The 24,672-nt window shown below is 38.6% G+C and overlaps 2 protein-coding genes and 1 non-coding gene across 6 annotated transcripts; 1 reads left to right on the plus strand and 2 right to left on the minus strand.

Annotated features, from left to right (window-relative positions):
- Positions 1-365: 365 nt before the first annotated feature.
- Positions 366-14,881, minus strand: LOC128613945 (histone-lysine N-methyltransferase KMT5B). Of its 2 annotated transcripts, none has more exons than XM_053635141.1 (10): positions 13,753-14,881; positions 12,471-12,638; positions 11,789-11,936; positions 10,501-10,666; positions 10,291-10,400; positions 10,037-10,203; positions 9,910-9,929; positions 9,662-9,798; positions 9,378-9,577; positions 366-5,073 (listed from the first exon to the last, which is right to left on the minus strand). In XM_053635141.1, the coding sequence occupies exons 2-10, from the start codon at positions 12,601-12,603 to the stop codon at positions 3,782-3,784; spliced, it is 2,373 nt and encodes a 790-aa protein (XP_053491116.1). In that variant the 5' UTR covers positions 12,604-12,638; positions 13,753-14,881; the 3' UTR covers positions 366-3,781. The 2 variants fall into 2 exon arrangements, with proteins under 2 accessions (XP_053491116.1, XP_053491115.1); XM_053635140.1 differs by having other exon boundaries at positions 12,471-12,643.
- Positions 14,882-16,575: 1,694 nt separating this feature from the next.
- LOC128614050 (heat shock factor-binding protein 1-like) lies at positions 16,576-23,704 on the minus strand. Of its 3 annotated transcripts, none has more exons than XM_053635310.1 (4): positions 23,511-23,704; positions 22,488-22,554; positions 21,575-21,733; positions 16,576-19,978 (listed from the first exon to the last, which is right to left on the minus strand). In XM_053635310.1, the coding sequence occupies exons 1-3, from the start codon at positions 23,553-23,555 to the stop codon at positions 21,612-21,614; spliced, it is 234 nt and encodes a 77-aa protein (XP_053491285.1). In that variant the 5' UTR covers positions 23,556-23,704; the 3' UTR covers positions 16,576-19,978; positions 21,575-21,611. The 3 variants fall into 3 exon arrangements, with proteins under 3 accessions (XP_053491285.1, XP_053491283.1, XP_053491284.1); XM_053635308.1 differs by having other exon boundaries at positions 16,576-21,053; positions 23,511-23,678; XM_053635309.1 differs by lacking the exon at positions 16,576-19,978 and adding an exon at positions 21,392-21,486 and having other exon boundaries at positions 23,511-23,678.
- Positions 23,705-24,170: 466 nt separating this feature from the next.
- LOC128614290 (U6 spliceosomal RNA) lies at positions 24,171-24,274 on the plus strand. Its single transcript, XR_008387026.1, has one exon. It is a non-coding gene; the product is annotated as a U6 spliceosomal RNA (small nuclear RNA).
- The last annotated feature ends 398 nt before the right edge of the window (positions 24,275-24,672 follow it).

Here is a 24,672-nt window from a genome sequence, read left to right on the forward strand (position 1 = left end):
TAAAAATTTCATGTGAATAACCTCATAGGAAATATAATTACGGAAAGAAATGTTGATGCGTGCAATACTTATGTCCCCCGCTGTATATAACAGAGCGTAATGTCCAGCATCAGGTGATGAGGACTGTTTGTGCTTTTTAGTGATTTTGTGAAGTCCTGTGCATTAAATGTTGACTGAATGAACACAGTTAGCCTGTAAATACTTTGTGAATCATTCGGACAAAAATAAATATCCTTTAGCACTAATTTCAGAACGAAAACCGGAGTTCAGGAGCTACGTTTAGCTTCAGGAGTCGTTATGAACCCGACTCCGGGGGTTTAAACAGAACTCACACACTGACCCAAACTCACAGCACGACACAGAACTGGTCTTACTTTCCCCAACGGGACTTTATCTTCAATTCAAGTATTCAAACCTGTTAAATAAAAAGATTTAAATAGTGGGCAACTTTTGCACATTTGCTTTTCTACTTAAATTGTACCCCATACCCTTATAAACAACTATACACACTTAGAGTCAGAGCTGGAATCTTAACAGGGAACTGTACAGAGATAATAAACGGAGCAGAAACAGAGGACTGGGGGCGAGGTGAGGGGAAATCCTTAGTGGGAAGACGGGATGAAGTCCAGTTCACAGCTGCTGGTGATACGAAGATTTAACGTTCATCTCAAAGCGTCACGTGATATGTAATACAGCATCGACCACCAGAGCAGAACGACCGGAGATGTCAGGGGCCCCGATGCAAGGCACCTTGTGCTATCAGAGGAATGTGTTTTCTTCCCATCTCTCTTAAACCACAGCGCTGTTCAATTCTGAATTCTGATTGGTCGGAAGATGATTCGTTTTCTACGACTGTAGCACTGACAGTAGCGCAGCTGCAAATCTCATTCACAGGGACTTGTATAACGTGTAATCGTTGATCTGGGAGTAACGTGACGAGCTGCGTTAACTTCAAGAGAATTTTTTGCGATCACAGAAACGAGCGGGAAAATCAAGGGAACGCCGCAATATTCGGAGGAGCTTGCACTTTTTCAAATTTACCGCAGGTCTGCACCGAGACGTGTCGCGTGACGTCAACACAACGCGCTTTCAGCCGACGCCCTCTTCCGTACACGTGCGTCGAACACGTCGAACACGAGTACAGCCAAAAGGCCTCAACAAACATCGTTGCGAAAGAGCACGCAAAACAATTCCGTGCAGTTGCGATTTTGCCGATTCGAGTAGTTTTGTTGCGGCAAAATCAAGCGTTTTGTGCCACAACAATCACGCAAAAAGAAAAAACCTCTGCGAAATCCTGTCCGGACTGATTTACAGCTGCTACAACGTAAGTGAGAACAGGAAACAAGCTTGTTTCACATTAAATGCAAATATAAACGAATGAAAAGTGTCGTCTTTAAGAAATAAACATAAGTCATTGATATATTGGTGTGGCATAAGAGGAAGAAAACACTTCAGGAAGTGATGCTATAGGAAAATAACCAACTTTTTCATGGTATCACCTCAACGGTGATTATTTTCCTACAACCGCACCATTTTAAGAAGTTATAGACGGCAGAAAGTGTAACTTTCGCACATTTTCTATAATCGTCTTCTGTTAACTATTTTCCTTTGATCGTATTTATTGATTTATTTTTAAAAACATGACTTGACAATGATTAGTGCTATGATTAGGTTTAACATGTACAGGGAAGAGGTATCGAATGAGAACATGATCGTTAGAGCTCGCAAATCATGCTTGGAATAATGCCATACGTGATTATTACACGCTCGGTTTACAGCGTACTCCGACGTGCATTCAAGAACGGAATATCCAGCGGAGTAGAACGAGGAGCTGAAATGTCGTTAAATCATTTAAATAATGCGCGGAATGTTAACCTGGTCATGAGAAATTCACAGAAGTCCCAAAGTATGAGCACCTATGGCATGGATGTCTGCCATTTACACAACTCCTACACCATATAACTGACATGCAAAATCGTTTCTCGCCATGAACTGTTGGCTCGGACAGAGACGGCGTAGAGAATCAGCACCAATTACATTTCAGAAGGAAAAAAAAAAAACACAGACAAACAAACAAACAAACAAACAAACAAACAAAAAACACAACCTCAGTTCTGTGCTCTGTAGATACGCTTACAATACAATACGACATCGTACGAAAGCGTGTCCATGTGTGAAAAGAAAAAAAAAAAAGAAGTCCCATGGTGCTACATGACTCATCAGGTTGGTTTCTTCGACTGGTTCCAGCAGAGCGAGCACACTGTTTAAAAACAACATCAGGATGATGTCACACAAGTATCGATACTTTACAAAATATTTACAAGAGCGGCGTCCATTTTAAGTGCATTTTAACAATATACAAACGTTAATTAAGGAAATACTCCAATCCGTTCTCTCTCTCGATCACTGTATCTATACTGTGTGTGATTACAAGACAAGAATTTCTACAATCTCTTGTAGGGGGAAAAAAAAAGAACAAAAATATTTATATAAAGACTAAGGGCGGACGTTGGATTTCAGCACTGAACGTTTACGCGAACGTATTTTCAGAGAAAGGAAATTGTGAACTGTTTTGTCGGAGGCTGCTGCTAATGATGCATTACAGACGCAAGGGCTATCTGCCCTCTTCCGCATACGTCACCTCACAGAAGCCCGGGATTGGCTAGTGTTGCTGTGATTGACAGGGGAGTCAGGGTATGCCCCTCCCGCTCAGAAAACTTCGACAATAGCCGTGGTGCATCGTCGGGATTCGAACTCACAAAATCTCCAAACATTAGGATGAATGCTTTTCAAGTTTCGTCAATAAAGCGAATAAAATTGTCTAAGTGATGTCAAGATGAATCGTACGGCTCAAATATGACACAATTTTGTGTCATATTTACGTAAAAATAAGCATTTAAAACGTTTACGATGCCATGTTTTAACTCTAATCAGCTAACTCCATTCTTTTGCAACGTTCCCGAAACGACCCCCGTGACCACAACGCGACCAGAACTCGGCTAACGACGATTTTTCCAGTTCGCTAGCATCAAAAAAGCCCAGTGTTTGGATTTCGCCATCTAAGCAGCTTGTTTTCACGTCCCATTGTTTATACAGTACGAATGTAAACGTTTGCTTGTGCGATGCTAGCATACACTTCACATTAATTTTAAAATAACCTAATTAATAATTGAATACTACATGGTTGAAGTAAAAAAAAAAAACGTATTTGAGAACCATAATCTGTATAAATGATACAGGTCTATCTGTATTAGAGAACTGCTTTTATATACTAATATAAATATATATTTTTCATTAACCACAAATCCTCACAGCGTGTCCCTTCAGTTAAATGGAAGGCGATAAACAGCACATTCTACCCCAAGGCCCTCATTCACATCCCGCGTCCGTCCTTTCCCCTTCGGTGAACTGGCTTTTCTTCAATTTTATTCACGTTTAATTAAAAATGATAAAAGGCTACAGAAACACCGTAAAAACGTCTAGCATCGATCTCATCCTCACACCTTTAGTGTTTCCTTCTAAACTTCTGCTGATTTAAATATTCATTAAAAGACTTGACATCCGCCCATAGACCTCCATTATAAGTTTGCTATTTTTCTAATCAGGGAAACATTGAAATTGTTACACACGGTAATCACACATATGCTACATATACAATGGAGAGAGATTAGATTGGAGGTGGGGAAAAAAGCTCAAGTTATTCCTTAAATGATGTATTTCTTTTCAGTGACGTAATCAGAGTTAACCTGAAGTTTATGTACATGTGAGTCCGAAGGTGAGCTTATGCACTGAGCCTCAACGACTGATCCTCTCTCCTCCTGGAGGAGATATCGATGTCTATGGAATCTTTGCCGAGAATAAGCCGGAGACGTTTTGCTGTTGGAAGCGGAAAATCGTCCTCGTAATCATCGTCGTCATCATCGTCGTCGTCGTCGTCCTCCTCCTCCTCCTCCTCCGATGAAGGCTGCTGATCCACATGGTTGCGCCGGTGACTGCCGTTGAGACACGTCTGCGCGACCAGACGCTCGCTGTCCTCGCGTTTCATCTGGATCTTCAGCTTTCCGGAAGTCTTCCTGGACGCGGAACTGAAGCCGTTGTTGCTGAACCTGGCTCCGTGAGAGCTTCCCTCGTCGCGCTCGCGGTCTTTGCCCAGCTTGAAGCCAATCTTTGAGGAGTCCGTGTGAGCCTGTCTGGTCTCGCCGCTGTCCCTACGTCTGCGCAAAGTCAGCTTGGGAATCCCCGTGCTGCTATCCAGAATCACTGCGTCATAGTGTGGAATTCTGTGTTTCTTCTTCCCTCTTCCCAAACTCCGCCTGCTTCCTTTAGACTTGTCCTTCTTGGAAGAACCGGAACGCCGAGGCCTTTCGGGAAACCCCAGGAGCACGTCCTTGACGCTAGGACTTTGCATAAACCTTGGCGTGAAAGGCTCGCTGCGCTCGTCCTCGCTTTTTATCCTCCTGTCCAGCTGGAGCTGAGGGAACTGGAGATGCTGCGAGTTAGAAACTCTCCCGATGTACGAGTCTTCCGGCGTTTTCTCCTTCAGCGTCAAGCTGTGAGAGAGGTACTCCTCCATGTCAGCCGGCTCCGTTTTAATGACCGGGTTTTGGCTTTCAAAAGTGCTTCGTTCACCGTCGATGCCGTCAGCTTCCTGCGCCTTATGCAAAGTCCTCGCTGACCTTCGAGTCCTGTAAGTGCAGCTCTCCGATTCCACAGAACACTTTAAAGACGGCTGATAGTTTTCCTTTGCGATGTGCTGTGTTAAGCAGCCTCTGGAACCCGCAGAGTTAAAAGTTCTAAGCGAGTCCTTCTCCTTTTTAACACGGACGTCTCTGCAGAGCGCGGCTTTCGGCTCCTTGGCGGAGGTCTTCGCGTCGGACCCTCGGCTCTGGCTCCGTAACCTTACGCTCGTGAGCGAAGGCCTGGAGGGTTTTGATTTCAGTCTCTTTGGTACCCTGTTATTAGCTTGACTTTGTTTGGAAGGTGAGGTAGATGTGTAAGCTCTTGAGAGAGACCGTCCATCATGGCTCCTGGTTTTACTTACCCTCGCACTAGCCGGCGTTCTTTTCCTAGACGCTGAACAGGAAAAAGACTTTGATTAGACGTGTTTTTCCTTCATGCACATCTTTCACACCACAGCAATTTTGAATTCGCAGGTTCATATAGGTTAACGCGCTCGTTCTGATATGTTATCGTTTCCATAGTAACAGCTCGTTCACGGGGATTCCTCAACCTGTAAGGAAACGTTTGTTTAACATGTATGGAAGGAGTCTCCAGTGTCAGAGGTAAAGCTGTAACTATAAAATTTCCGACATCGTCACAACGTAGTAGCTTACGCTTCTTTGCGGTTTCTCGATAACGTGACAAGCTGCGCCCCCCCCGCCCCCGTAAGAGACTGGTTTAGGGAACAACTGTTTATGCCTGAGAACAGGAGCTAACTTGTTTCACGGGACGTTCCACAACAACGTAACAACGTAACTAAAAACGGATAAAAACTTATTTTATAAACAAACAAATGTAGTGTTGGCAAACCGCTGTGGTTCAAGAGGAATGAAACACTCTGGGACATGCTCTTATAAGAAAATAATCAACTTCAGTGTTGTCACGGCGACCCTGCTTCCTCCCACCACCCAGTCGTTGATTATTTTATTGTAAAAGCACCACACAGAGTGCTTTATTCCTTAAACTGAAGCTTTTCTAGAATAAACAATCGGTCCACTTTTTCCCCATGGTGGTTAATCTGATTTGTTCCAGTATCCAGATCAAACATTTAAGCTCAATGGGGAAAAATTGCTGTGCTAGACGTCATAAAAATGTTATGCTAGACGTCAGCTTACAATTCACATCGCTCACAACAAACCAAAATGCCAAGGACTTTCTGTAGAATGTTTGAGGTTAATTATAAATAGAATAAGGTAATTACTTCCTCACAATGTTTGGGACTTTATTACCGAACTCTAACCACTGTAACTGAAGTTGAACCTGTAGGAAGGTATAACAGCGTAAGAATGAGCAAACGGGTAATATTCTGATGCTTGTGCATAGCTCTCCAGTTCCAATGTTTTACCTTCAGCGCTAATATTGGGCCTCATTTACTAAGCTGGACTGCATATGAACGAGTGTTTATAAAGGAATTTCATATTCATGAAAATCCTGTACATTTGTGTAAAAAGAAAATAAAATTAAAAAAAAAAAAACCTTTTTTAAAATAAATAAATAAATTTAAAAAAAAACCGTCGTAGCCTACACGTGCTCCTAAGTGTGCGCAAATTTAATCACAAATGCCTGTTCACACCGGGACGTATTTTTCAGCGTGTTTAACGCCTGTGTCTAAATCAATGCCTGTCAATGACAGTGCTCATGCCCAGGGTTAGTTGTTTTTTATGATGCACCGTGTTAAAAACTGGCCGACCAATGAGATTCGTGCTTTTGTTCACGTGCTCGGTGCCGCTGAAGTTACATAAAAACCAGGACTTGCCAAGCACACCTCGACACCTGAAGAAGAAGAAGACAAAAATGAAGAATAAGACAACGAAGAAGACGAAGAATAACAAGATGAAGAAGACGACAAGGAAGAAGATGAAGATGAAGAATAAGGCGAAGAAGAAGACGAAGATGAAGAATAAGACAAAGATGATGAAGATGCAAGCAAGAAGCAAGAAGAATATTAAGCTGCTGGTGTCAAGCATATATTCTACATGATCCTTGCATTCTACACAAAATAGCATCATTTGTTTCTTTGTCTCTTCAATGCAAATGTTTCACGTCTCTGTGCAACGATAATCCGCTGACTTATTTTGCACCTGGTATATAATTACATACAAGTATTCTTGACCTCTTATTCGAATAGCTGAGTGCCCAATCACTGCGCCGTTGTTTATTATTATCATATTGACCACAAAAAAGAAAAAGAAAAAAAAAAGACTATTCATATTCAACACTTCATCAATTTGCAGGAACATGAACATTTCTGGGCACAACAATAGTTGCCTTACACCCAACCACCCCCCCCCTCCTAAAAAAATCTATAAAAAATTTGTATCATTTGGGTCTTCTCATACGTATGTGAATGCTATTGCTGTGGCTTTGATATAATTAAAATCATTACTTATTTAAAAAGAGTATATTGTACTGCTACTTGAAAAATCCATTCTCAGTTAGCCAGTTCGCAAAAAAGTGTGAGAAGGATGTAAATACTGGCTCTTCTTCTTCTCAGTGATGAGCGGGTGTCAGACATGGAAAGTCGTGCAGCGCCACCTTGTGTACCGGGGTGTATCTGCTTTTCAATAAGCGCCATCTACTGTCAGGGTGTGAAAAACGTGCTGCGAAAAAACGTCCCGGTGTTAACAGGCCTTAAGAAGACTAACTAATGTAAACCTCTACTTCAAATCATATGATTCACATGGATTACTGAAACTGAATTAAAATGGTTTATTTTTATCACGTGTACAGCGTTTAGCCGACACCCTTATTCAGAGCGACTTATAGGAGAGCTTTGGAGTCTCGAACAAAAACACATCCTCATGCTAGTTCACTCGGCCAGGGACTAAGAACACCGTCAAGTACTTCTTTGTTAAAACCAGTCATTTTTTACATTACTGGCATTAATTTAAGAAGATTAAAAAAATAAAGACAGCAAGCCAACACGAGGCCATAAATTAAGACAAATAAAATGAATCATTCAATTGTGACAAAAGAAAAGGCGGTCCGTCTGTCTGTCCGTGCTGAGCCGTAAACAAACGCCTCAGCTGATGGAAGATTAAGCGCTCGTTTATCATTATTATTATTATTGAATATTTACATTTTTTATCATCATAGAAGTGCGTGACTATAACTCCCACTTCTGTTTTCCAGGCTTTTATCCTCCCGGATCGTTCATTTCGTGCTCTGCGTACTTTACCTCTTATGGAGTTTTGTGGGTGTTACTAAATGCAAATGAGCTGCAGGAATATGCTTTACACGTTACGGGTGATCGACATACCGTACTCACGCGAGCACGAAGAAAATCTGCGTATCGGAAGTTTTTGTAAATCCGGAAATTTGGGTTCGGTCTGGCTTCCGCAAATATTTTAATAAAAAGTTTAATAAAGAGGCCCATCAAGGCTAACATCTTAAGATAGCTTTTTTGTTGTTGTTTTTGTGTCCTTATTGGGTTATTAAATTATACAAAATGAATCCCATTTTAACTGTTAAGTGTGTACTGAACATTGACGCATTTGAAAGAAAGCCGTTCTACGAACCCTGGACATAAATTAAGAGCGACTGTTAAACAAAGCTGTCTGTATACAAAGACCCTTCTAAAAAAAAAAATCCTGCACGTTTTATGCACCACAGAGCTCGGTTACGGAAAACACACGGACAGGTGCGCGGGACAAACAGCAGCTGCGAGCACATCTTCACTGCCAAGTCATCATGGATCAAAGCATCAGCAGAAGCTTTGTAGAGGAACAGAAGAATATATGATGAAGGATCTCCCACCTTAGTGATTCGGTATAACACACATACATGTATACACACACATATACATATACACACACACACACACACACATACACACACACACACACACATACACACACACATACACACACACATACACACACACATACACACACACATACACACAACTCAAGGTCTTTCTGGACTTCCGTACTGTTCTCAGATATCGTGATATCTTTCTAGTCCGAACCGGTTACTACAGCAGACTTAGCGGACACGGTAATAAAAAATTTTTTAGGATTGACGTGAAATGTGAAAGCTCGTCAGTTGAAGATGAAAAGGAAGAAGGGACGCTAATTTTACCGGAAGAATCTTTAACGGCAATTTTACAAATCACTGTGACCTTGCTAGCTAGCAAGCTAGCTAGTACATTAAAGTGGGTGTGGCATCTTTGGGATCTATTTCCACTAGCGGAGCAGAAATAAACAGAACATTTTCAGCCCACATTGTGTCTGAAATGTCACTTATTCGATACCAAACCGAATCGTTCGGTTATACGGGACGTGATTACCTACGGCTGAACAATTATTATTAGTACTTAGAACTTAAAGATGCTCTTCTCTCATGTGGAATAAGGCCGACTCGATTTTGAGTTAACGCTTCTTCCTCACGCCGTCTCGGGGAAATTTTTTTTTCTCGCCATGTTTATTAGAGAGCTAAATCTACATCCGGATTTCTGCGACGCAGCTTTACGGAGCTTGTCGTTAAAAGCGCACGAATCGAATTGAATTAACACCATTTTGGAGATGGTAGTCGGTGGGCGGGGCTTACTGTATATTCTCGTTTAATACTCTGCCCCCTAGTGGACGCGCAGAGAATTCAAAGTATGACCCGAAGGTCCGCTGAAAATGAGAAGGCTCAGATTTGCCGACTGATCTTACATGAGTGTGTTTTTGGTGAATCCTGAGTGTCTGCGTCGGTGTGAGAGCCGACGGAACGGACGTCGGAGTTCTGGCTCGCTTCTTCCAGCTTCTTCAGCCTATTGATTCGCCGGTCGGTCTCCCTCAAGCCGTATTTGCTATTGATAACAGGAACTGCCACGGGAAGTCCCATTTTTGATTTGAAAGCACCAGTGCCACGCCTAAAAACAAGACACGCGTTAGTCGCATTGAAGCACAAATTCTCAAGACATGTTTAAAAGAAAATAAAAACGATTTAGAGTTACCTTTCGCACGTGTAGCATTCGCAAAATTCATTGTTTTCTCCGAAGAACCCGTCGCCGTAGTAACAGGAGATCTCTTCGCCCGGTTCGATATCTCGGAGAACTTTAACGCAAGCCGTGTCGCGCCCCGTTGACACAAACTAATTAAAGAAAGAAATAAAAAACAGAAAAGAAATATACATATTCAGTGGCGTTGTTCCGCTTTCCCTCGGGACGTGCGTCATGCTTTATGATTTAAAAAAAACAGTTACCTTGCAATTCGGCCGACAATCTGAAATGAGAAATGAAAAGTTTAGCCGAACGTATTCACATCCAAACGTCTGCAAGAAAAGTTTGGGGTTTGCGATGTTCTCCGAGCCGTAATTAAGTGGTTAATACCGTGGTTGATGAAAGCGGCGGGCCCGAGCCAGAGCTGAGCGCAGTTTTTGCGAGTGGAGTACATGACGCTGAAGTCGTTCTGCCCGTGGCGTAATAACATGTTCTCCTCGCTGGCTGACAGCTCAGCAATGCAACCCACCAGGTGCTCGATCTTATCATTCCTCTTCCTGTATGGACGTAAAATAATACGTTTAGACATCTCGTACGAGTACAAGTCCATACACAACATCGCCAAGGCTTATTCGTTCTCGTACCATTCCTTTGTCGCGACTATTTTGGCTCCGTTTTGTTCAGATGAATATCGGTTGCAGGGCAAAATCTCGAACCCGCTGTCGCTCGCAAACATGCGCAGATAAACAAATACCTAATGAAATATGAAGGGAATAAAACACCACAGGTTAAACGTGCGTTTTCTACATCCTCATCATCATCACGTGGAAAAAGCACGCTTTAAAAAGACCTACGTGTTGTTTGAAAAGTTTCTCCTGAGCCTTAGTCTTGGACAGAAGATGATTCCTGGAGGAATCTCCACATGTTAAAGCTTCAAAAGCTTTCTCGAGGTCGTTGTGTTTTTTAAAACTCTCTATGATGTCCTTCAGCTCGTCTTGTCTTCCTTTAACGGGCCGAAATCTAATCGGAATAAAATCAGAGCACGGTAATCGTCGGGCGTTTCATACAGAGCGTCCACACTGAGGAAGGATTAGGGCTGTTTTTAGGAAAATATAAAGACTTTCCAAATCACTTCCACAGTTACTATTTTATCTTTTACATTTAAAATAAACTATTTTATAAATATAAAACGCCAAGTCCACATCTATTGAGAAACGTTCCCAATTTAAAAGAAATCCCAAATTAAAAAATAGTTGTTTTTTTTATGCCAAACTTTAATGAATGCCGTAGCTTTTTCTTTTCAAACACTGTTTTATTGAAGTTTTTTAATGTCTGAAATCAGCTACTTTCTTATTTCTCTATATGCAATATTGCTAAATAATAAAGATAAACAAATCTGATCAACAATCAATATACTTATACAATGTACTTTCAACCTCAATGTGAGCTATTTATTTATTTATTTATTTATTTATTTATTTTAAAGAGTAGAAGTGGATTTTGTTTTTGTTCATACACATGGACAATCTGTTTACTTATAAGTGATATTTTAGATATTTTAAAATTAGATGTAGCTTTAAAAAAAAAAAAAAAAAAACCCTTCTAAAGAATGCGGATGTGTTTTACAGCATTTCTGCCTAAAGGAATTAATCAGCGCTCCATAAATAAAATCAATTCGATTTTTTTAAAATCAGCTTTTTAAAAAGCTTACGAATATATTTACAGAATTTAGGACTGTTTTTAGAAGTAAATCATCTACAAAATCCTTCGATCATTACAGTAATTAAACATGATCGTTATCCGGATTTCTGCTTTTTGTAAAACTATTTTTTTTTACCTCTGAAATCAGCTATTCACTCAGTTTTGTTCAGAAATTTTATTTTCTCACATTTTGGTCAACATTTTTAAAAAAATGTAAACTTTGCCATTGAATATTTCGTTGTTTTAACTCGTGGTACTGCTACAGACAGACAACATTTACTTTTTAATTATGTCCGAGTGATATTTAGAAAACGTTATGACACAATTTTAAGTAATAAAAACCTTCCTAAAGGATTTTTGGATGTTGAATTTCATCTGAAAGGGTTAATTAAGCGCTGGAGAAATAAACAATCGGAATAAAAATGACTAGTAATTAGCGACCTGGTGTTCATCTTATGGGTTTGAAAGCCGAGGTAAGGATCAAGGATGAGGCTCGTGGTCAGGTCGTCGTTCTCACACAGTTCCTTGGCGGTCATTCCTGACGATGGGACGTGGCGTCTTTCCGCCTCCATCGGACCACCGTTGAAACCTGAACGACCAAAAAAATCCTTTTTTTAATTAAAAGATTACAGAAAAATCAGTTATTCATTCATTCCTCTTCAGTAGATGCTTTATCCTGATCACTGTCAAGAGTGTTTTATTATTATTATTATTGTGGAACAAAAAATAACATGACAAGCATGAGATATGGTCAATATTTCAGAATATACTGTAGACAGAATAGACATGTCATACCAAAAGAAAAATTATTATTATTATTATTAGGTATATGTACACGTACACTAAACTTTTTTTTTTTTTTTAATCCTTTTATGAACTATTTATTTATATGCCTATTTAATTTTATTTGACTAAAATTGTCATTGTTTTTGTGTTACTGAGTTTTGGATTAAATGCCATTCGATCATGTCTAATAAGTAGAATAATAAATATAATAACTGATTATGAATCTCAATGTAAATGTTGTTCGGTGTTGTTGAATTCTATGCACCGTATCGTTTCGATTTGCACTCCTACGCTAGACGTGGAGTTTTTCGAGCGTACGGTGAATAAAATGACTCACGGCGGCTGCATCTCCGGCTGCTGAGCGAGTTCTTGCTGTGACGCAGATGCTGTGGGCGGCTTTCGGTGAACCTGCTGCCAGGACGTCTGCCATTTACTACCATGTTCTTCTTGGGTTCTCCCATCCACTTCATACCCGCAGAGCGCCCGCGTTAGTAGCATCGAGTCTCTGTGCTGAGAAAGAGATGAAGACGAGACAACAGCAGTGGTTTAGTTTCGCGAAACTTAAACGTAACTACAAACGGACAAAAAGTGCAATGCGTCCAGGCTAAAATTACCGCTGATCAAAATAGCTTTGGGGGTCATGGTAACGTTATGTTAAATAAATCGCTCAGAAAACGACTAAGTAAATGAATCACCAGCTAGTAACCTAATGTTAATGATATTCGACTATTCCCTAGGGCAGGACGACGTGTGGGCGTGTCTAAATTTGCATATTAGTGAATATTCAAAGGCCCAGGCATTTTGTTTAGGCTACAGGTGTACAGATGTTCCTGGGTCATTTTTAGGACCAACAAAAATAAATTCTAAAATGACATTTACACGATAAAAAGATATCGTGGCTTTGTTACTGTTAATATTCAGATTTTTTTTTTTTTTTAAACAAAACCTTTAGCTAATACCGAAAATAAACTCCTCCACCCTTTTCACAATTTTTTTTTTTTAATCTCAGATACACTCACAGGACTAATAATGTTTATATTTAACAGTTAAACCATAAGCTAGTTGTGTACATATTATTAAACAACAGAAAATATTAAATATGATAAACTTGCTATAATTTGTAGTTAAGAAACAAAAGTGATTACTCGGTTAGCTTTGAAGCTACATAGTCAGGGTTAGCTTGCAGTTGTGTCAAGAATTGATTTAGCTAAGATAATAGTGATTTGGTTGTTTACAAAAAAATTCGAACGTGTTATCTAATAATTATAATATAAACTTGAACTTAGAGGAATTTTTGTTTTAAATACCTAATGTTTTCTCAAGCAGGTAAAAGTTAGCTAGCAAACCGGTTAACCTAGCCTAGCTAGATACCGGCTACACCAGACCGGCTAGTTTAGTTTATTTAGGAATTAAATGTCTGGTAGAGATTATCATCGATGAGATTGTAAATTAATATAAATACATTTGTAAATATAAGCAAATCTAGTAAATACAGTAAATATAAACAGCACAGTTAGGTCGCTAAGCATTTTAGCGTATTAGCAAGCTAATTATCAGTTAGCTTCCTAGGCTACCAGGCTAACTTACCATTTTTAAGATGTTAGAAATGAAATACTCACTTAGTCATTGGCTGCCATGGCGAATCAGACCTGAATCTTTCACTATGATCCCAAATCAAAGTAATTAAAATCCTAAAAAAAGATACTGATTAAACATATGTCTAACTTAGCTACAGTAAAAAAAAAAATCAACATAAAAATTCAAGATGGCGGCCGTCCATGGAAAAAGAAAAGGCCGAACATCAAATCGGTGTCGAAAACTGGACCTTATTGCTTTTTATTTCCTCAATTAACGGAAAATAAATGATTATAAACACCGACTTGTGCGTTTTAAAATGAAACATTATTAATTTAGTTAGTGAAATAATATTTAAATAAGCGCTAAAATAGTCGGTTAAGAACTACTACCCCGTACTCGGAGGAACACGAAAGTAGTTCCGTAAAAACAAACCACAGTCCTTTTAAAACGGGTTGCCAGATCCACTCTTCCTAACCTGCTGAATGTATTGCGCACAAAAAGTTCGGAATTTAAATTAAGTAAAACTACGTATGGATTATTGTGCATTAGGGATTTTGTGGAGATATTTAGAAAAAAAAATTTTACGCATAGATTTGTCAGTTGTTTTTTTTTGTTTTTTTTTACACCTATAAAGAAACTTTTATACCCATTACAATGATTCCCAAACGACCCCAAATGGACATCATGAGATTTCTGCAACCCCAATACTTGACCCTACTTTTTTTGTACATTCCAGATTGATAATATAGGACTAGTGTAACATTTGAATATTTTAGTATGTCAGGAACATACGTAGCACATAGCTTATGTGTGACTAAAAAAACCAAAGGAATATTCCTTGCAGTGATTTATGAGTGTAGTGGGAAGTTCATCCATCCAGCTTCTATACCACTTATCCTTCAAGGTCGCGGGGAACCTGGAGCCTATCCCAGGGAGCGTCGAGCACAAGCGGGGTACACCCTGGACAGGATGCCAATCCATCGCAGGGATCACTACGGACACTTTGGACACGCCAGTCAGCCTACCGTGCATGTCCTAGGAAACCGGAGTACCCGAAGGTAAAACCAACAGGACAGGGAGAACATGCAAACTCCACACACACAGGGCTGTGGCAGGAATCGAACCCCCAACCCTGGCACTGTGAGGCGAACGTGCTAACCATTAAGCCATACCATATGTATGTCTGGAAGATTTAAAACTGGCACATCCCTGTCCGTCAGGTTTCCAAGTCAAACAGTAAAATTTTTCGCGATTTTATTCCCAGCAACGTCAAAAATTCCGACGACTTCTGCCTCTGTGAAAACGTTGCGCTGTTGTCATGATTGTCGTCATGAGCTGCATCTTACATTGAAAACTTTGACCTCACATTCAAAAGTATAGACTATTCTAGATAATCCAGAAGACTGGTATGCAAAGCAGACCTTTTGGAAGGCTACATGAGAGGTTTTTAAAATGCACTAGTGTGTTCAGTGGAGCTAGATGGTCGAGGAAATTTGTCAATCTGAGAGTACGGCATGTTAAGAGAGTGACACGACTAAAGACGAACCTCATACACTATTCCTTTAATCGTGGCTTGTCTGAATGTGACTTGTAGTTACATTTCAAAATATTAGCACACAAAATCCAATATTAATTTGTAATATAACTGATTAAAAGAAAAGAGGAGAAGGGGTCCCTGAATTACACCTATTCAGAATGAAACGTTCTTAACTCTGTACCGAACTTTGGTCAGATTCTGTTGTTTTAAATGTGCCTTAAGGACTACAGGAGTAAAACACCGTGGTGTGAAGTTATAGGGAAATGATTAATGATTAGATGGTGTAATGAGGCAGAATTACTATTACTACACCAAAGCTGATTATTTTTCTATAAAAGCACATCTTTAAGTGTTTTATTGCACTTATACCACTAATTATTATATTGTCATTATAGAGTAGCCAATTTCGTGACGTTTAACCAAAACTGTTAATACAGGGTGTGAAAGAATGCTTGAACGGCAGTGTATATGGACTTGATGTGCTCTGCAATATTCGTGCCATCCAAAGTAATGGATCGGCAAGGCCAATTCTTTTGTATCCGCTATACACTGAAGACGTTTGGGTTTGAGGTGGATGAATATGAGACGATAGATCCGAATTTCAGCTGTCATTTCCTCATATTTACATCTAGACGTGTTAAACGATTTAGAACATGGCGCCTTTTGTTTGAACCCAGCTATTTTTCAAGTGATCAGAAATATTGGAAGGTGTGATTTTGACAGGTGTTTCTTGCTGCTCGGGTGTGCCCTGTTAAGATTGATTGTTTAAGCACTTAATAGCTCTGAACGTCTACTCTTGGTCTGAGCCCCGGGTCTCACCTGTGAAGGACGATATTGTTTTTTGGTAAACCTGTGTTGTGTTTGCAATTGTTTAATATCTATGAGAGCAGAGTATTTTTGTGATTTTTTTTTTTTAACAAAAGATCAAAAGGTTAAACAATAAAGACAATTTTTTCCACAACCTTCTTTGCTCATATTTACCAAGGATGCCAATATTAGTGGAGGGCACTTTAGATATATACAACATAAAATCACCCCACAAACATGATTTAAGGTAACAGAGAAATCAAGGAGTCTTTCCTTTATTAAGCATTATTTAGGGGAGGGGAGGGGGTGATGATCGCAAGTTACATTCACACATTCTCTGTCTCTAACATGGTAGCAGGCTGAATACCATCATGCAAACACATGTTATACAACACAGAGTACATACAGTAAGATAAAAACAATACAAATAAAGTATTATTTTTAAATATAAATCCAGAAACGACTCGATGGCACCAAATACAGCTCTTTTAACTGGAAAAATCGAATTCCAGATGTAAGGTGCAAAGAAATAGCACATTTATTTATTTACTAAGTAAACTGATTCAAGTAAATTGAGTACAACAATCAGTAGATCTCAAAGATACATGGATATAACAATATACTATGGAGATAATTTACGCAAAAAAGTCATCCTTGATTTCCAACCCACCAAAAATAAATAAATAACTAATAATAAGTAGCACCTGTGTTGAAAAGAACAGTACTGTTATAACTCCAGCATTTCACAACACAATCAATTACTGTTTAAACATGCCCAGTATGATTATAGGCGTCATAGTTAATCCATTAACCGTTTTTTAAAAAATTGGGTCTATTTACTTTGCTATTTAGTCCATTTACTTAGATTTCAAAGGTCTGGGAACGAACACGCTGTTTACTGCCGTACAAATTGTCATATTATATCCTGACGTTAAATCTTTAAACATTCAATTAAGCTCTATTTCCAGATTGTAGTTTAAATCTAGACATTTGTACAGACAAAAAAAATAAAACGAAGCATGGAAAAATCTCCCTGAGCCAACATGGATCGTGGGCGGCAAAGTTAGTTCATGCATTAAAGCACTATTATTAAAGATAAATAGAAATGAAAATACAATTCCGGATGGTGTGTAGAGAATACGTTTATGTCCGTTGGGATGTACTTAACAATATCCTGAGAAAAAATCCAGCTAAACAATGTCAAAAAGCATAGAGCAGACTCGGAGGTATCTCATTAATTAAATATTTTTAAATATATATTTCGAGGTGTTTCAGAGTCAATTCCAGACCCTTTTGAGATATATATCTATATATATGCTTGATTAAAATTTGCCTGAGAAACACCCACAAGTCTTCAAAAACATGTCAAATTCTTGAATCCTTTGCTACTTTGTGTGCCCTTTTGTTAATTCACTATTTAAAAAAAAAACACAATTACATTTTTATTCTCATTAACTAGTAAATTACAGAAGTACGTTTCCTGTAGCTAGCTAACTGCGCTGTATAGCATTGTAATAAACCGATTAATCATTAATGCATGCATTAGCTAAAGATCAGAGCACCATTTTTGGTGTTAAGTGCTAAATATTCATAAGTATTCATCAGTATATTCATATGTATTACAGATCGTATGGTGTCCAGAATCATGCATGGGGTTAATGAATAGTTTTATTTGATATTTCTACACATGCACAGAGAAAACTGCGAACGCAGAATGTTGCGAATTTGCATTAGCGCAGTATTGAGGTGTGTAACAACATTATACTCCTGACATCATCAACCGTGTGTTTATTGACTCGATATTACGTTTAAAGTTGTGTATTGACTTTAAATGGTGGACATACTGACAGTTCTGTAAATAAAAGCTTTTGTTTTTTCCTCACATGATGCTGGCCTTATGGGACATCCTGTACTTATAAAGCAACATTTAGCAGTATTATAGTCTAATACGATTCATTTAGACGGTCTGTGTCTCTCAGAAAAAAAAAAATATTTGACTGATTTAAATTTTTCAGAAAGCTTTCCTTAAAATGTATGGCTTTAATACATTTTTTGTAGACATAGAGGCATTTTGTTTAGGGATAAAATTGTTTCTTCGATGTGTTCTGACTTACCCTTGGTAAAAAAAGAAATATATATACACACACACATACACACACTACTAATAAATAAATAAATCCAGCACTGATACAGAAATTAGACTAAACACTAGCAGAAAATGGTACATTTTCCTACAAAAGACTTTTTTTTTTCATCATAACAGAGCACCAAATTTTTTTTTCCTCCTAGTTCTTCACAACAAGAAAAAAAAAAAAAAAAAAGTTCAAGAGTTGTTTAGCGGTTTGTTTAATAATCAAGAGTTCCATTAGAGAACCTTTACGGGATCCCCACTAAAAGAGGTCTACATTTTCTAATAGTATAACATATTCTCTAATGTTTAGCGGTTCATTACATGCTCATTTTTATTAACGTATGTATTTAAAACATAAAATGCACACTTCAATATTTTTCAGTAATGTTTTAATATAAAGGTTAGGGATATACAGTACTGTGTAAACGTCTTAGGCACCCTATTTATTTATTTAAGTACAAACTTTGTTATAGATTTTTATTTTATGACTTCTACATTATTGAGTCAGTACAAAAAACATTTTAGATTTCCAAACATCAGTTGTACAGCACAAAATTAAATGGTACAGATGTTGAAAATGTTTGTATGTCAGTAAAGAAAGCAACATATTACATAAGAAACCACTTGTCAGACATAAATAAATAAATAAATAAATAATGAAGGCTGCTGGGTTTCGCTGCAAAAAATAAGACGTGAGTGCGAGAGTCAAAGTCTCCGGAAGAACCGTGCCTGGTTCTGTAAGATGCTCAGTAAAACTTACAGCTCATTTCCTTATAAAACTGCACACACTGTACCCGAGACTACTCATTTCCGTTAAAGCAAAGGATCGTCACACCAAATATTGACTCCGTTTCATTTATTACTGTTTACTGCTCTTTAAAATACTTTTTTTTTTTTTTTTTTTAAATGTAGAAGCATTTCATTTCATTATTTTGAAGGCATCTTTGCACTTTTGCACAGTACTGTACATAAAGACTTCGGCTATAGATATACATAGCTCCATTAAGATATGATTAATAATCTCATCGTTATCTTGAATAATAATAATCATAATCCTATGTGTAGAGCATTTAAAAAACACTATTTAAAAAAAAAAAAAAAAAAAGATGTTCAATGTGTAGCATGAGAGTGAACATGATTTCCAGATTTCTGTGGCTTTAAAACAAAAATATGAAGATATTAAGAGCAGTTTCTATATTGTTGCGTGCATGGTAAAGCTCATGCTAATTCCTTAAAGTGACACTATAAAATTTTAAGTACTTAGGCTATAACTTCTGCAACCAGAAACAACTAAACATCCTCATATTTTAATAAGATGTCGACTCTGTGTTATAATCAATATAAATGTATTACCTCAGACTTCTTTTTTTTTTTGTAGTATGAAAACATGCTTTTATTTGAGATACAGTCATCACACTGGGCATTAGAGCAATCAAATCTCTGGTGGTCTTTACAGAAAACCTCATGAACAGCACCAATAAATTTGCTGGAAAATCTGAGTGTATGTTCACAGTACGTCAGGCGTTTAATAAGATGTTCTTCTGTTTCGCTTAGGTTCAGCACGTAGGATTTATGCAGCGTGGGTTTTCTCAAGACACAGGAACAAATCAATAATCACCACCACAAATACTGAAAGGTTATTTTGATTGGGATGGGTGGGTGGGGTGGGGGGGGGAACTAGAGAGGAACATCCATGACGTCACACATCACAGTCTCATTTAACCACAGGCTACAGATTGCAGGACGCTCCCGAAAACGTACGAGGATTCTTCCGTTACCAAAACTGTGTACGCTGTAACAGTGAGAAGTGATAAAAATAAATAAATAAATAAATAAATAAGAAGTTTGGATAGTTACGAGTTGAGTGCCATCAATGAATTTGACATTTTTAGAATAAAAATAAATTTTAAAACCCCAAATAAATAAAAATAAAAACACAAATCGCATATGCTGCAAGAAATGAAACAATACATTTTTGTAATTATGTAGCATTAACATATACTTAAAAAAGCACACACACACACACACACACACACACACACACACACACACACACACACTAACTAAACTAAGATTTTAAAAGCTGCTTTCTGCTATTAACATTCTCCCAATGCAAACATTTCTTGGGCTCTCAAGTCCAGAGGGTGGGGTCAGAGGCCCATGAGGTGAGGTCAGACCTGCATTAACTCCTCCCACATGTCACTGTCATTGGTCGAATCTCAGTGAAAAGTTTCATCCTCATTTTCTGCTCCTCCGTCCTTAAGTGCTAAAGAGGGTTTAATTATTTTTTACATGTCGCAAGTAGCTAAAATTCCAGAGATACCATCATTAAGGTGTGCTAATAAAGATCGTTGTAGCTTTGGAGGCAGGAAATTAGAGAGAATTTGAGCGGCTTGTGAGATTTGACTTAAAGTGTGACGTCGCATGACGTATCTGTGAACTGGGCGATACAACGACATAATATCGAGATCGTGATCAACTACGTCATGATACAGTTTTCTGATACATCGCTGGTATCGTGATGTTTTCTTTTTCCCTAATAATTGCAAACTAACTGGAACTGAACGGAAACAGTTGCTCTGATATGTTTGTATTTAATCTTTACAATTGTAAAAAAATACATATATATTTTATTTTTTACATTTTATAGGTTCCTTTTTATTTCTTCCATTTAGTTTTTCTAGGTTGTGCCATCAAAACAACCAGTGGTACTGCCGTGCTGCCTCTAAACTAAATATTTCGTTTTAATGTTCACTCACTTTAACTTGTCTGCAAACCGAAAAGTGGGCAGAGCCAAACTAATTAAATAAATAAATAAGCAAGCAACATGGGAGATGATGGATCCAGTCCGGCTTCATCTTCTGGACCTGACTCAGATAAATCAGATACAACAGTTTTAATGAATAAAAGATGAATTAATTAATTTGCATAGTTAGTTCACTGAGAGATATCTGAGCACTGAGTGGATGATTTTAAACCCTGTGTCATTGCTTTATTGCTGTACAGGAAGGATGGCGGTGAGAGGAATTTTCCAGTCAGACTGCGTGTGTAAGTCTACGTAAAAATGTCTCATCATTCTTTCCTTTTTAACTAACTTTTTTTTTTGCAATGAACGTGTAAAACCCACAGACGTTCTAGTGTTTTGGTTTTTCTTAAACTTGTACTTACACTTCAGAAATATGACAACAAAAAAACCACACACACACACTATATATATATACATATAATTATATAAAGATTCTACCATCTTGCAGGAAAAAAAGGCCTTCATTACGACGCAGTGGATTAAAACTGCATCCTCTGAATTAAAACCAAAATGATTTTTTAGTACACGCAAAACACATCTGTAGAGTTCGAATCATAAAAGCGTAGGTCATGTGACTGATACCTCATGCACTTATTTGATCGCTGGCTCTTCGTCTTCATCAAGCTGTTCCTGACGCGTCGCCCATTTTGTTCTCTCCGTCAAACTCCTCCACGCCCGCTTGAGTCATGAGGTCGGAGATGTTCTTCTCCAGGTCGTCGATGCGGGTGCTCATGTCGTCGAGTGTGCTGATTAAGGAGAATCCCTAAAAGCGTTTGTACATCACTGTTTGGTCAGAAGGGGTCGATTAGTTTCCTATAACAGCAGCTCTGACATCTTCGAGACTGAGATTTTTATGCTTTTTGTCTTATTAGTTTTCAGAGAGAGAGAGAGAGAGAGAGAGAGAGAGAGAGAGAGAGAGAGAGAAAAAACATAGTATTTTGCTGTAGAACCTAAAGTCCAGGGGGTGGAGCTGGATCTAATCCTCCTATAACCCTAACCCACACACTTTAAACACATTTATCCAGCATGAAACACACTCAGTCCCCTGGACTGCTGGTTCAACAAGCTGCTTACTTATTTATTTAAATAACTTCAACAGAGAGAAAAATTTGCGGCTGGTCAGGGAACGACAGTTTACAGCTGCTATAACATAACTAGTTTCTTGGACGTTCCACAACACTGAACATAACTATAATTGGACAAAGAGTACGACGTGTCGCTGTTTAATACATAAACATGGTAATCGTTGACAGATTGCTGTTGTATAAGAGGAATAAAAACACTTCGGGGTGGTAAAAGTTACTCCGCTTCATCATCAGGATGCACCGCATTATCATGCCGTGCGGTTATCGGAAAATAATCAACAACGGGTCCAAACAACCTTCAGACTTTTTATCCATTTATAATTACTTTTAAGGTCGTGGAACGTTCAGGAACATCTAAACAAACACCACCCCTAAAAAAAAAAAAGGAACACTGCTGAAATGTAGGATATTTCTTCCGATAATCTGGTCGGACATGGTCTGGAACTTGTCCTGCATCTGCTGCAGTAAACTCTGCACCTGAACAGCAGGAAGGATAAAATAGACAGAAAAAAAATTAACTCAAATACTCACAGAGACAGGGAGAAAAAAAAATAAAATCTCTCAATGGTGTGCGTGTGAGCATGTGAGTGAGTGAGTGTGAGTGGGAGTTTGGGGTCACCAAGTCTCCTGCCAGGAAACTAATCTCCACGCCCACGCGCATGAGCTGTAGCCATGGCAACTAGCGAACAACACGAGGGCAATTCAAACTGAAATTTAATTCAAAGCTAATTAAAAACTAAGCGTTAATCACTGGCACGGGTTGCCATGTCATTCCAACACGATAATCGAACTACACGGGATGATTAAAGAATAAAGGCATTTTAAAAAGATACAAAGAAAGAAAAAACAACTACAAGGCAAATATTAAGAAACGAAGACATTAAAAATAGCCTAACCTGTAACGCAGGAAACGTAACTATCTGAACACGATTTAGATTTTCTGTTTTTAAACACCACAAACCTTTAAGTATCTTTATATAACCTTTAACACGAAACAATCATACTTCTTATGAAGTTAGCAACTCGTAACACTCAGAATGGTTGCTAAATCGTGTCTCGAAGAAAAGAAAATACATATATTTAATGACAATGGTTTGGATAAAATGTTAGTTTATTTTAAATGTAATTGGCCAAACATTAGAGAGTTTGGATGATTCCACTCTGGCAACCCGGCTTTTTCGTGTCCAAGGAAACGCTACCTGCTAAAACATCAACGCTAGATATTTAAGGACAAAATAAAAGCGATAATAAAGTGGTTTGCTAAGAAATTATCCAAACCCACATATTAACTCGAAATCTTGTAATATTTGATATTTAGTGACGTCGGTAGGAAACCTGGAAGCTAGCTGTCTTAGTTAGCTACGTTAACGCTAACGTTAACATTACGGCTACTTATAAATGCATGTAGTCATAATAATAAAACAATTACTCACCACCACGGTTAAATCCTGGGCTGATTTAGGCTCCATGTCAGACATCTCGAGTATGAGTGTGTGTGTGTGTGAGAGAGAGAGAGAGAAGGGTGTCCTAAAAACTCGTGTGAATTTACTGATGTATCTGCACCTCAGTGCGTAGGCAACTGAATGACCACACAGGAACGCGCACGCAGGCACACGCCCACGCGCACGCACCCACAGAGCGCGCAAGCACACGCTACGCACGCGCGCGCACGCACGCACTACCAATGAAACTGCAGCCAGGCATTGTGTGGCCAAAATGAATGAGAAGATTGAATCATGATTGAGATGCACTGCTTTTATGTTCTGTGGTTTAATATCTGTATCAAACCAGATTGTTTCCTTCAACTAGTCACGAACGGGATGATCAAAAGTGGTTGATTCTTTAAAATAAAATAAAATAAAAATAATAATCAGTATAATTGGATATCACTTCAGAATCATCATTCATTCTTTAAATCTACAGTAAGCACTTTATCTAGGTCAAGCTTGAGGTGGATCTGGAGCCTATCCCTGGTATGAGGCAGGAATACACACTGAATGAGACACTGGTCCATCACAGGACAATATTCACACACACACACACACACACACACACACACACACACACACATTTACACACATCCACACCTAGGGATGCTACGGTAGCACATATACCAAAATTGGAACGATATAGAGAAGATTAGCATGGCCCCTGTGCAAGGATGACACGCAAAATCGTGAAGCGTTACCACACATATAGTACATTTAGCATAGCCACTTCACCTACTAGCATGTTTTTGGGAGGTGGGAGGAAACTGGAGAATCCAGATGAAACCAAGACGGGCACGGGAGAACTTGCAAAACTCCTTACAGGTAGTAACCCAAGCTCGTATGATTGTGTTCACATCTGGTATGAACATGCGTCCTGGGTGATCCGATCATGAGAAGACAGCACTAAGTACAGGTGTGAACGGGATGCAACATGTCTCACAGACGTGTTGTCATCCAATCACTCAAACCACATTCAGAGGTAGTTTCAGATGCATATGACCACGTAACATTTGTAGTATGAACAGTGAAGCATCTCGATGCGTCTCAGACAGCAACAAAGGACCGCATAATGAACTGTGTCGTTGCCCTGGATTGCATTGTCGTC

The sequence above is a fragment of the Ictalurus furcatus genome, chromosome 10, assembly GCF_023375685.1.
Source record: "Ictalurus furcatus strain D&B chromosome 10, Billie_1.0, whole genome shotgun sequence".
In the NCBI taxonomy this organism is placed as follows: domain Eukaryota; kingdom Metazoa; phylum Chordata; class Actinopteri; order Siluriformes; family Ictaluridae; genus Ictalurus; species Ictalurus furcatus.